Raw genomic sequence first — 13552 nt, 5'->3', positions numbered from 1 at the left:
CGCCGAACTAGATAAGGTGCTTATGAGGGCCTTCTTACCAGAAGAGAGAATTCAGGCTCTACAACAGCAGGTCTATGCCTTACTACCATTGAGGAAGGTCAAGGCAAAAGTGGTCCTCAGGATGTCCTTCAAGAATGCAACTGCAGTCATAACATATGGGTTGTCCTGCCTCAGGCAGCCCTCGGTTGGCCGGATTCCAAAGTCTGGGTCCGACGTCGGCTGATGTCGCATTTCTCTCCGACGTCAGAGCGGCTGGAGTATATACGCATCAGCCGACGCCATCTTCTCCAGTCTTTCTTGCCGCGCGGTGCCCGAAGCAGAAGCAGTTCGCAAGTGCCGGTCGGTCAGCTCCTGTATTCTTCGAATCCGAAGTCATCAAAAAAGCTAAGTACCCCGTTGGGGACCTTTTCTTGCCTCAGCCGATGTCAGAAATTACTGAAAAAGTAAATAATTGTTTGTCTTGTGGTAAACAAATACCTCATAAGGATTTCCACTCTTACTGCCTTCCTTGCCTTGGCCCAGTCCACGACGTCTCGGCCTGTGCCGCCTGTGCTCGTTTCAATAAGCGCACTCTCAGGCGCCGGGCGGAGTTCGCTGAAGACTTTTTCGGCGAAAAACACGATTATACAATGCCGTCGGAACTACCGACATCGCAGACTCCTAAGAAACGAAAAGACCGGGACCGACATCCTCGGCCCGCGTCTTCCTCAGACACCACGCCAAAACCTACCGCGAGTGCCCCGGTTCCCTCTGAGGTGGTTATTTCACCGCTCCGAACCGAAGACACCGCGTTACCGATACCTCCGATACCGGAGACCACACCGACGCCAGTTATTGATTTTCCTCCGGATACTGAAACCGAGGAAATGCCCAAGACCATTGCTGTGGATAAGGTCACTCCTGCACGTGGAGCTGCTAGGCCTCCCATGTCCATGTCTATCAAGGCCTACACACGTGCTAAGGCAGCCAGCAAGGCCAAGCACCTTACTGCTAAAGCCTTACCTCAGCCTACTCCTGAAACACAAATCATGACTATGGCCGCAGACTTAATTTCCATGATCAGAGGTTCCCAGGCCCATCCTGAGAGAGGATCCCAGCCTCCTCCTGATAAGAGGCCCAGGGTTGACCCCTCTGACCCTCTCCCTTCAGATGCAGATTCTGAGGACTCTGTTCACTCCGATAGCCAGGAAGAGCCATTCCAGACCTATGAGGACTCAGATGCAGAGGACTCCATCCCCTCGGCCTCCCCTCCTGAGGATATTTCTTTTGGGGAAGTTCTGCATTCCATGAGGGAACATTTTAAGTGGCAAGGCCAGGAATATTCTGATTCCAGAAAGCGCCTTCGAATCTTCCTTAAAAAGCCCCAACACAGGCCCTTAGTTATACCTCCTGTGCTTGATGTTTTGGATGATCTATACTCTGACTCCAGTGTTACCCCTGATACTCTTCCTCCTGCTCCTGCCAAGCCTGACAGATACTATAGGGTCCCAGAAACACATTCTCATTTCTTTAGGGCCCATGCTGTTGATTTAGAAACAATTTCACAGGGACCGAAAGGGGTTTCAGCTACCACCTCCAAAAATCCTTTGCCTTCCAACAGGGAAGCTAGGTCATTAGAGAGATGGGGGGAGAAGGTTTACACCTCCACTACTTTATCTATGAGAGCTCTCAACTGTCTCTTCCATATGTTTCAATATCAGGATTACCTGTTAGATGATTTACAGAAAACCTTGGCCTCTCCTGAACCTTTAGATAGGAAGTCTTTACAGGAGGCTGTACATAATTCTCAGCAAGTTAGCAATCACTTTCTTCAGTGTGGATATGATGCATTGGAAGCTTCATGTAGGGCAGCTATGACAGGGGCGGTCATTCGTAGACATGCATGGTTAAAAGAACAACCTCTACCAGATCATGTTAAGGCAAAATTTCTTGATGCACCCTTGGAAAAGAACAAGCTTTTTGGTGCTAATGCTAAAGATGTGTTAAAGTCCATTGAGGAAAAAGCCAAGTCAGTTCAGACAGTCAAAGATTTCCTCCAGGTTCAGCCACCCAGATTCAGCAGGAATTGGCCTTCTAAAAACTGGTCCTTTCCTAATCCTGAAAGATTTCAAAGGGGCAAAAACAGGCGTGGCTGAGGAAGAGGACAATACAGAGGTTCCTACAGGGGACAACAATGGCAACCAGCAAACCAAAGAAGTGACACAGGGGCTTCTCCTGCCCCACAGGGACAATCCCAATGACTTTCCTCTACTTCCGCTGACCAAGGAGCAAACAGAAGCTCCTTTGGGCGGAAAATTATCTCTGTTTTCAGACAATTGGCACAGATTGACAAAGGACAAATGGATTTTGGACATTATAGACCAAGGTTACAGGTTCCACTTTCATACCTTGCCAAGAAAACAAGGCATGCCAAACCTACCACAAAACCAGAGGGCAGAGGCTATCAAGCAAATTTCTCTGCTTGCTCAGATCAAAGCAATAGAAAAAGTTCCACAACAAGAACAAGGCCAGGGGTTTTACTCAAGACTGTTCCTTGTTCCACGAAAAGAAATTCAGTGGAGACCAATACTGGATTTGTCCGCATTAAACACTTTTCTCATAGTACCAAAGTTCAAAATGCTGACTCTGCAGCAACTCCTTCCCATGCTGGGCAAGGGGTCTTGGCTGATTACTCTGGACCTCAAGGAGGCATACCTGCATGTCCCTATCAGACACAGCTGCAGAAGATACCTCAGATTTCTTGCAGGGCCAGAGCATTATCAATTCTCAGCATTGCTATTTGGCTTATCTACTGCGCCCAGAGTATTCACGAAATGCCTGGCTTCAGTAATTGCTCATTGCAGGCTCCAGGGGATCCAAATTTACCCGTACCTGGACGACTGCCTTATATAAGTGGACGACAAACTGATTTTGACAAAAAACTTGAAGTATGTCATACAATTGCTACAGGCTCTGGGATACACAGTCAACTTCCAAAAGTCAAGACTTCAGCCATCCCAGCAAATAACCTTCTTAGGAGCCAAACTAGACGCAGCCTCTCAAATGGCTTACCTGACAGAAGACAAGCAAAAGAAGTTAACTCATTATTTCAAAGGTTTGGCAAAGCTCACCCAGATGACTGCAAGGAGATTCCTACAGGCCCTGGGTTACATGGCATCCTGCATTCTACTGGTTCCATTAGCAAGACTACACATGAGAAAGCTTCAATTTTACCTAAAAAGCTTATGGTCTCAACACAGCAACAACCTAGAGACAACCATACCGCTCATTCCATGCCTACAAAAGGAATTTCTATGGTGGGCCTTGGTAAGCCAGGCAAACACAGGTATGTCATTCAAAAAACCTCAGATAACACAGACCATGACCACAGACGCCTCAGACCTAGGATGGGGGGCGCACATGGAGGGCAGATGTATTCAAGGACAATGGTTTCCAAAGGAAACACATCTGCATATCAACCAAAAAGAAATGCTGGCAGTAATGCATGCCATCGAGGCCTTTCGACAACAACTTCAGCAAGGCCACCTACTAATACAGACAGACAACACCACTGTGATGTGGTACATAAACAAGCAGGGGGGCACCCATTCTTACCCCCTTTGCAGACTGACAATGAATCTTTGGGAAAAATCACTGAGCCTAAACATACAGTTGCAATCCCAGTTTGTTCCAGGCAAAGACAGTGTGCTGGCGGACAACCTAAGCAGGAATTTCCTGGACCCCCACGAGTGGAGGTTACATCCAGAAATCTTCATACGACTCACCTCGATATGGGGCAGGCCAGAAGTAGACCTATTTGCCTCCCACCTCAATCATCATCTACAAAAGTTCTGTTCAAGGACATATCATCCACAAGCATGGAAAATAGATGCTCTCTCATTCAACTGGAACTTCCTAAAAATCTATGCATTCCCACCTGTGCCACTGATGACCACAGTATTACTAAAGATCAAAGCAGAGAACCCCAAGGGGATCCTAATAGCTCCAGACAGGCCAAGACAGCACTGTTACCCACTACTACGGAGCATATGTCACAACAAAAAGTGGGCCCTTCCCCAATGGCCCCAACTTTTGACTCAACACAACTTCAAGACAGTACATCCCAACATTCAGACGCTGCAGCTAACAGCTTGGGAGATCCATTGAATAACCTCAAACTATCTCTCTCTAAGGAAGTTCAGCGGATACTAACAGAAGCCCGAAGACCATCCACCAGAAAGGTTTACTCAGCAAAATGGAAGAGATTCAGCATTTGGAATACCAGCAAGGGTCATGATGCATCATTATTGAACATCCCACTCATTCTGGAATATTTGGCAGATATGCTACAGAATGGACTCTCATATTCTTCCATAAAAATACATGCTTCAGCTATTTCAGCTAGATACAACACTGATCCACCTGTGTTTTCACATCCTTTGTTAAGGCAATTCCTTAGGGGAATCAAGAATATAAAGCCACCAAGAAAAGCTCCAGTACCAGCTTGGGACCTCAACTTCGTCCTAGAAAAACTGACTCTACCCCCTTTTGAGCCAGCAGCTTCTGTGGACTTACAATTTCTCTCATGGAAGACAGCTTTCCTGTTGGCAATTACCTCAGCAAGAAGGGTTTGAATTACAGGCCCTAATGGCAATACCACCGTTCATAACCTTTCACAGAGACAGGGTCTCCTTACGAACCAACCCTACCTTTCTGCCAAAAGTGGTATCTAGGGTTTCTTTAAATCAAGCAATTCACCTGCCTACTTTCTTCCCCAATCCTGAGAACAAAGGGGAAAGACTGTTGCATACCTTGGACATTCACAGACAACTTCGCTACTACCTGGACAGAACCAAGACCAGTAGGAAGTCTGATCAGCTTTTTGTAGCTTACGCCCCTGGAGTACAAGGAAAAGCAATTTCCAAACAGACTATTTCAAAATGGATTGGGCATTGCATCAGATTCTGTTATTCCTTCCATGGAAAGAGTGTACTAGCCAATGTCAGACCACACTCCACCAGAGCTACAGCCAACTCTACAGCATTCTTAAGAGGGGTACCTACAAAAGACATTCTAGAAGCTGCTACATGGAGCTCCATGCATACATTCTCCAAACACTACAACCTCCCTTTATATTCCAGATCCAGAGCAGGCTTTGCTTTGGCAGTCCTGCAGGGATTGATAGCTACACCATCCTTTTCTTAGAGCATACCTCCTCCCCCAGCTAAGCTATGGTATTCAACCCATATGTTATGACTGCAGTTGCATTCTTGAAGGACATAGTACAGTTTTGTACCTACCATAAATGTAGATGCCTGATAGATATGCAACTGCAGTCGGGTTTTCCCTCCCTCCTTCCCCTCTATGCCTTGGGTCCACTCCTATCCCTGTTATCCTTAGCTGGGGATATCTGTTATGGTGTATCTGTTTATTGCTTATTTATTGTCTGGAAACCTATTTTTGTCTTCCAATTTGATTACAGCCTTCATTGGAGGGCATCTGGCATCTGGGGCAAGAAACACTGAAGAAGATGGCGTCGGCTGATGCTTATATACTCCAGCCGCTCTGACGTCGGAGAGAAATGCGACATCAGCCGACGTCGGACCTAGACTTTGGAATCCGGCCGACCGAGGGCTGCCTGAGGCAGGACAACCCATATGTTATGACTGCAGTTGCATATCTATCGGACATCTACATTTATGGTAGGTACAAAACTGTTCTTTATTAGGGACCATGGCTGCCACGATCATGCTAGTTCCCCTTGCCAGACTACACATGAGGGTTCTTCAGTGGCTGCTTTTCGCCCAGTGGTCACTACAGTATCTTCCACTCTCCCATTCTATTCTGATTATGGACACGTGCAAGCAGGAACTACGCTGGTGGCTTCAGGCCAGCAATCTCAACGTGGGCAAGCCTTTTATCCCATCTTCTCCAATTGCCAGGGTGACCACGGATGTCTCCCAGATCGGGTGGAGGGGCATTATCTTGGCAGGACAGTCCAAGGCACGTGGCAGGATCACGAGACTCATTTGCATATCTATGTCTTGGAGATGAAAGCAGTGCTATTAGCATTGCAAGCACTTCAGAGCTTTCTCCCTCTAGGGACAATTGCAATCCACTCAGACATGTCAGTGGTATGGTATCTGAATAAGCAGGGTGGAACCAAATCATACTCCCTTTGCAGAGAGGCACTTCGAGTTTGGCAGTGGGCGGTGTCTTCCGAATGCTTTCTAGTTGCAACGCATATACCGGGGAAGTCCAACGTGATTGCTGACAGGCTGAGCAGAGCTATCCTAATGCCTCACGAGTGGTCCCTGAACAAATATGTTGCGGAGAAGATATTCTGCAGATGGGGTCAGCCTTGCTGCGATCTATTTGCCAGCCCCCTCAATGCCAAATGCAGCGGCTACTTCACCCTTATCCCCCCAGAGGGGGAGACACCCAGGGACACTCTGGTTCATGATTGGCCCTCTGGTCTTCTCTGTGCCTTTCCACTGTTTCCTCTGATATCAAAGGTCATTCAGAAAGCACAGTCTTTGGGAAGCAAAATTATCCTGATTGCCCCACACTGGCCTCGTCAGATTTTGGTTATCCTTCCTTTAACCCTATCTAATGGATGATCCCTGGATTCTGGATCAGATCCACATCTGCTGACTCATATGTCAGGACAGTTCCATCCCTCCATCCAGACCCTCAAGTTGACAGCTTGGCTGCTCCAGTTCCGTCCCTAGTCAGGCTTCATGATTTTTCCCTGGAAGTGGTCCACATTCTGTCATCTTCCCACAAGCCTTCTACCAGGAAGATTTACTCCAGTAAGTGGAAGAGATTCTCCATTTGGACCCATGAAAGCTATATTGATCCTTATACAGCGCCTATTTCAGCAATATTAGAATTTCTTTCTCAACTGTTCAGTCAGGGGTTAGCTGCAGCAACCGTTAAAGTGCAACTGGCAGCGATTTCTGCCATTCACGTTGCTAATGAGCCCAACCTTATGGCTCATAGGCTTTGTAGGGCCTTTCTGAAAGGGACAATGTTACTCCGACCTCCAGTCTTTGATCCAGTAATGCCATGGGACCTCAGTTTTGTATTACAGAAGCTCACCTCGACTCCCTTTGAGCCCTTAGCTACGTGTGACATTAAATTCGTGTCAAGGAAGACAGTATTCTTGGTAGCCATAACTTCTCTGAGTTCCAAGCTTTATCGATTAAGGCACCTTAATTGGTGTTTCACAAAGATGGTGTCTCCTTAAGAACCAATCCTTCCTTTATTCCAAAGGTTGCTTCTGTTGTCAATATCAACCAATCCATTGAGTTGCCTGTGTTTTTTCCTGAATTCTCTAACAAGGCAGAATTTAAGTTTCATCAGCTAGACGTTCATAGTAATTGCGTTTCTATTTACATAGGACAAAAGATTTCAGGAGATCAGATCAACTGTTTGTCTCATTTTCAGACACTAGACTTGGGGTTCCTGTTTCTAAAGTAACCTTGTCTCGCTGGATTTCCAATTGCATCTCCTTTATTTATGCTTCCAATGGCAAAGAATTACCCTTTAAAGTGAAGGCTCATTCTACACGATCTGTGGCTACCTCAACTGCATTTCAGGCTAGGATGTCTATGGATGATATTTATGCTGCAGCAACATGGGCTTTGCCTCATACTTCTATTAGTCACTACAAATTAGATCTGGTCTCTAGAGGCAGATCTTCCTTTGTTCTACAGTGCTCAAGAGTATTTTGCACTGAGCCACCCAAGATCAAGGTGCTAGGGACACTGTCCCAAGGGTAAGAATGAAGGTGAGATTGGACTACATAACATCAAGCAGTTATGTACTCACCATACCATTCGATGTATGTAGTCCATCTCGCCTGACATTCTTACTAACCCCCCTCCTACTCCCTCCTTGAGGACCTGGAGGTATAGTCTCTAGGTGTCAGTATTCCTTTCTGTTAGGGTTGTTCTTCTCAGTGTGTGTGTGTGTGTGTGTGTGTGTGTGTGTGTGTGTGTGTGTGTGTGTGTGCGCGCGCTTGCAGCAAACAAGATCTGGGGAATGGATCTGTTACATGATGGGATATTTCTTAGCCACGAGACAATTGAAGACTTTGAGCTAGAGTATGGCTGAGTCGGAGCCGAGGTTCAGCTCCGAACCCAAGGGTAAGAATGTAAGGTGAGATGGACTATATACATCGAACATTATGGTGAGTACATAACTTCTTGTTTGTGATGATAGGAGGTACTGCCAACACAGCTAGCTGGAATTCTGTAAATGATTATATGTCATTTGTGACTATCAGTCTGATTTATACAAGATACTTGTGTTACAAATGTGTTAGAACTGTATGTCATGTGTATATCAAACTGATTTGTTCAGATATTTGTGTTGAAAATGTATTTGTAAAGTGCTTGTGTTTGAAATGCATCAACAGTGTGCCCTGCTGGAGATAACAGAAATGTGCACTGTACTATTGTGACTGTTTAAACATATATGTTTTAACAGAAGTAACTGGAAGACAGGAAATTAACCACAATGCATCAAACTTTAAATATATCTGAAGTTAAATCACTTTGTGGGCTAGCTAGGCCATAAAGATGCTATCTCACAGGTTTCAGTGCAGCCAGAGACACGAAGTCTGTAATAAGAAGCGTTCTGCATTGTCTTTGGGGTGAACTAATTACTACTCTGGAGTGTGGAGGTATGAAATTATTTTATGACGTCCGGCACCTGCCACAGATCTGAGCAAAAGTTCTTGGGTGTATATTTTTACAGGTAGATGCTAAATCCTGCCAGCTTCCAGCAGTGAGGGTTTGCAGAGGAACTAGAAGTCAGATGACCAGAAGTGATGTCATTCTGCAGGCCATCCCAGAAGTAATTTTTTTGATGTTATTTTGAGAAGTCTGTTAGTGGGACAGAGTATTCTGTTTGGGGCCTGACTAGAGAGACTGTTCACGTATTTCATCTTGCCTTGCCCAGGTAAGTTATTAGGAAATAGTATAATTGTCTTAGATTGTCAGGAATGTAGTGAAGCTTAGTTTAGATATTGTTTTTCCTTATTTGTCTGAGTCTGTCCTTCAGTGTTATTTTAAACATTTCCTGTGATTTTGAACAGTGAAAGTTCTTTTATTATTTATTATTAAATATATTTAAACCGTTCATTGTGGCTGATCTTTATAGAGATATTTAAATTTTGAGAGTATTTGCATATTTATTTGGTGACACTGTGTGAGCCACTCCTAATAGCCTTGCTCTTGGTCAAACTACCATTTGTTTTAGTATTAATATTACACAGTAAAATTGGACACCCTTTGTTAAGGGTCTTAAAGTAGCTAGCGATGGGTTCTGTTGGCAGTGATAACTACCTTACAGTCTGGGGAAAAGGATGCATAGCTAGTAAACTTGTTCCAGCCTTTCCCAGGTGTGTGTGTGTGTGTGTGTGTGTGTGTGTGTGTGTGTGTGTGTGTGTGTGTGTGTGTGTGTGTAAATTAATTCTCAAAGAGTGTGTGTGTCAGCTACTTAGGCAGGGACACGAAGCACTGGTTGGACAGAGAGAGCTTTGGAGGACTTCACTTGGAACCCCGGCTAAGGACTGAACTCTATAGCTGTGCCAGTGGGGAGTCTTATTGGGGATCTGGAGAAAGAGAGAGGAACAAGCCCCTAGACTGACTGTGTTCCCTGTGTGCTCTTAGGGGAAATTGTGCTTGATTGTGCTTGATGCAGAAAGCTGCATCTGGAGATACTGTGTGTGTACCTGTTATCCTCCCAGTGAACATTCCCATAGATGCCAGTGGTGAGGGTTGAGGCTCCTTGATTACTGGCCCAGAGGTGGGGGTGTCACACTGTTGAAAAAGTTTTGGACACTAAAGCGTCTTGATTTGACAGTGCCTCATATTTGGAAATTAAATTATGAGCGTCTTTATATAGATGCTTAAATATGTACTAATAGGGGCCCTTTATGTAATATGTCATGCAGCTGAGGTTTCCTTTTTTCCTTAATGATTACAGTATAGCAAGCACCTCTTAAAACTGACAGTGCAGCTTAACTGTTTATATAACTGACTTGGATCTTTACACTGTTAACTTGGAACATTCCTAATTAACTAAACTGAAGTTCGTATGGGTCATATTTGAAGATAATCTGTAAACTGTTATATTCTGATGAATTTTACTTTATTTCCAAAGACTACATTTAGTAAGTTACTATGATTAATATATTTATTTTCAATATTTTTTAGACCCCTCGTGAAGTTGCCCAGCAAGCAATCGATGCAGATGTTCACTGTGTAGGTGTGAGCACTCTGGCAGCTGGTCACAAAACACTTGTTCCTGATCTGATCAAGGAGTTGAAATCTCTAGGTCGCCGAAATATTCTTGTTCTTTGTGGAGGTGTCATACCACCTCAGGTAAATATGTGACCATTTATTGCAACTGTTTTTTTTTTTCATGTTTAATCAATATTAAATATTATTTTGTGGCATACACTGGGGCTGCATTTGTCTTGTTCAGAAAAATAATCTTTAAATTAGTTTTTGATTCATTTTAGTTTATATTGAATATACTCTAATTGCTTGTTTGTCATTAAAAGAAACCGCTACAATATTGTTGTCACAGCTTTAACATTACTGTATATGCTAACATGCTAATGGAGCTTGCCTATATGAATATATAAAAACTTGAAGTTGCTAATTAGCAGGGATAATTAATTATTTAATAACTGCTCTTAGCTGAAAGAGGATAACAGCTCTGGTAGCAACATTATTCTAAGAGAATGTTTCAGTGCTATGTCTAGATTGCATCACATACGTACATTTTTGTCTTGGCGTGCGTCTTATTTTTTCACATGCATGCTGCCTTATGCTCTTTTTACTACTTTTTAACCAGGGCTGTCATTTTGAGTGATATTTCTTTTGTGTGCGCTTTTTGGTAATTTGTGGTCAGCATTGCCTGTTTGCTTATAGTCTATACATACCTATTACATTGATTTTTTTTTTGTATGTACATATGTACATACTTACATATGAGTATTTCAAGGTCTGGCAATAGTGCCCGTCTGTCCTACCAGTATAGCAAAACAGTTGTTTCCTACCAGTATAGCAAAACAGTTGTTTCCATAATGTGCCCAGGCTGTTCTTAAAAACATCTAAACTAGCACTTGCTTTGTTTCCATAATGTATCCAGGCTGTTCTTAAAAACATCTAAACTAGCACTTGCTTTAATTTAATTTGGTAGTCTGTTCATGCATCAACTGCTTTTTCAAAGAGCCTGTTAGTACACTTCTAATTCCTACTATAGAATCTTCTAAATAGGTTGATGATTCTGTACTACTTTTTGTTGACTCCAGACATTCCCAGAGGTAGTTGTCTCCAAATGCCCTGTATACCTGAATAAGGTCTACTCTTAAATATCTATATGAGCCACGGTACATGTTCAGATATTTAGTCTTTCATTAATAACTAAAATTCTCATATCCGTAGATGCCCTTGGTATGTATCAGCTGTACTCTTTTCAGTTTACTCATGGTTGTTTTCTTATATAAGGTTTCCATATTATTATTCCATACTTATGTTTGGACATAACAATATATCATGTCTGATTTCCTAGACTTTATAATTCTTTTTATACACCCTATATATAGCTCTAACTATCATTACCAAATTGGTTGATAAGATTAGTAAAAGTGAAAGCTGGATCTACCCATATACATATGTCCTTAAATGAATCTACAGTTTCAATCACTATGCGCTGTATTAAGTATTCACCTTTCACTTTGTCTCCCAAATCTCATATGCTCAGCTTGTCTGTAACACATGTATTTAGTTTACTCATTTTGAAGTCATCTGCATGCATACTGTAGAAAACCTTGGATCAAAAAGATAGATCTGAAAAGATACAATCTAAACAAGTATAGGACTAGAACAGAGTCCTATGGGACACCCTGACTGTATCCAAGCATTTCACCTGTCCAATTGCTGCATGATACTTGCCACAACCTATTTGTAAGACATGCAGTTGTCCATCTTATCAAGAGTATATCAATGCCTAGTTGTTCTGTTTTATTGATCAGTATTTTGTGAAGGATCCTGTCAAATGTTGAAGTTAAATCTACACAAATTACATTACCGCACAATTTTTCATTCATAAATCTGTTACTATATTGTTATAAAACATCATATTACAGGTGGTAATAGCTGTCTTTTCAACATATGCATGAACATATGCTTGCTGATATATGGTTTCAAGTTCCCACCTTTCCAATTCATCTTCTCCATTATTTTTCCACAACATGAAAGTAAACTTATGGGTCTGTTTGACTCTGGGTTTGTCCTACTTCCCTTTCCAATTTAAAAAAAAAAAGATTTAGCAAGTGCATGTCTCCAGTCCTGAAGAATCTCCCCATATTTATACAATCTAGTAAGTAACAGATAATTCTGTTTTATTTCTCCAAGTATTTTGGGTTTCTAATAGCATGATGGGAAAGGACCGACTTCCTAAGTCAAAATATGATTAAAGTTTGTGAAATTAGTATTGTTTCGATATTTGATGTTAGCCAAATTTGCTGTTCACTTTACCGGAAAGGCTCACCCAGACTCTGCTACAATTTGCTATGAGAGAAAGGTTAGTTTGCTATTTATATGTTGTATTTTGTATTAATTTATTGCCTTTTTCTATTTTGTATACTGTGATTTGTTTTCTTTACACTGTGTGAACGGGCATTCCTTCGTTGAAGGTTGTGCGTTAGGCCCGGCAAGCGAGCACGTAAAAACTCTACTGCCAATCATTAGCGGACCGGAGTTCTGCTGTGGTGACCCCTAACTGGGAAAAGCCGAAAGACACAAACAAACACTGTGTTTTACTTGTATTCTGCTTTTAACTTCATATTAAAACCTGAAAAGAGACCACAGCTCTGTCTCTTGTGAGTCAGACAGAAATTTTTACTGTTGTGTTCTTAAACATCACTGTCTTTCTAGTGGCCTGCCCCTTATGTTAATTTGATCATATATCTCATTTCCTCTCTGCTTTTACTGGTTGGTGTGTGTAAGCACAAAATTATCATTTTGTGAAATCACTCCCTTTCAACTATTTAAATTTATTGGCCATCCTACTGTATTCCATAGTACCAGAATACAAAAGTGACCACCCCGTTTCAATCTGTCTTGTTGTTTTAAAAATAGTGACTCTCCACTAAAACGTAACTTTTTAGACGGGTAAAACTTAAGTTAATTACTTTCACATCTAACTCCTCTAGTGCAAACTGCAGTGTTTAGGATAAACCATTATTTTCATCTTACCTTTAAGCATCTATTGCAAGACCACCAATTATTGGAGAGCCCACATTCTACCTCTCAGTAGTCATCTTGGGATTAGTGCTTCTGTTTTCTCCTGGTGAGAGAAGGTGTGCAGTTACATTATTTCCTGGAGACTGCTAATCACCAGAAAGCTTAAAAACTGCTTTATAGGTGACAGCTTGGAATCTGTGCTTATATTCTGATCTTGGTGAGAATAGGAGCAGTGTGCATTGATTCCTGACTCTTTCTGGTTGGAGAGTGAGTGTCTATGCTTAACGTACCTTATTGGTCTGGTT

The 13552-nt window shown here is 42.6% G+C and overlaps 1 protein-coding gene across 1 annotated transcript in view; it reads left to right on the top strand.

Moving 5' to 3' along the window:
- Positions 1–13552, top strand: part of MMUT (methylmalonyl-CoA mutase) — a 726274-nt gene that overhangs the window by 640905 nt on the left and 71817 nt on the right. Inside the window, exon 12 of the mRNA XM_044062658.1 lies at positions 10206–10373. Coding sequence (XP_043918593.1) covers positions 10206–10373 — 168 coding nt within the window. The remainder of the gene's footprint in view (positions 1–10205; positions 10374–13552) is intronic.

This window comes from Protopterus annectens, chromosome 2.part1 (genome assembly GCF_019279795.1).
Source record: "Protopterus annectens isolate FY-2018-M chromosome 2.part1, PAN1.0, whole genome shotgun sequence".
In the NCBI taxonomy this organism is placed as follows: Eukaryota; Metazoa; Chordata; order Ceratodontiformes; family Protopteridae; genus Protopterus; species Protopterus annectens.
The sequence above is the reverse complement of the archived record's forward strand: the minus strand, read 5'-3'. Positions and strand labels throughout refer to the sequence as shown.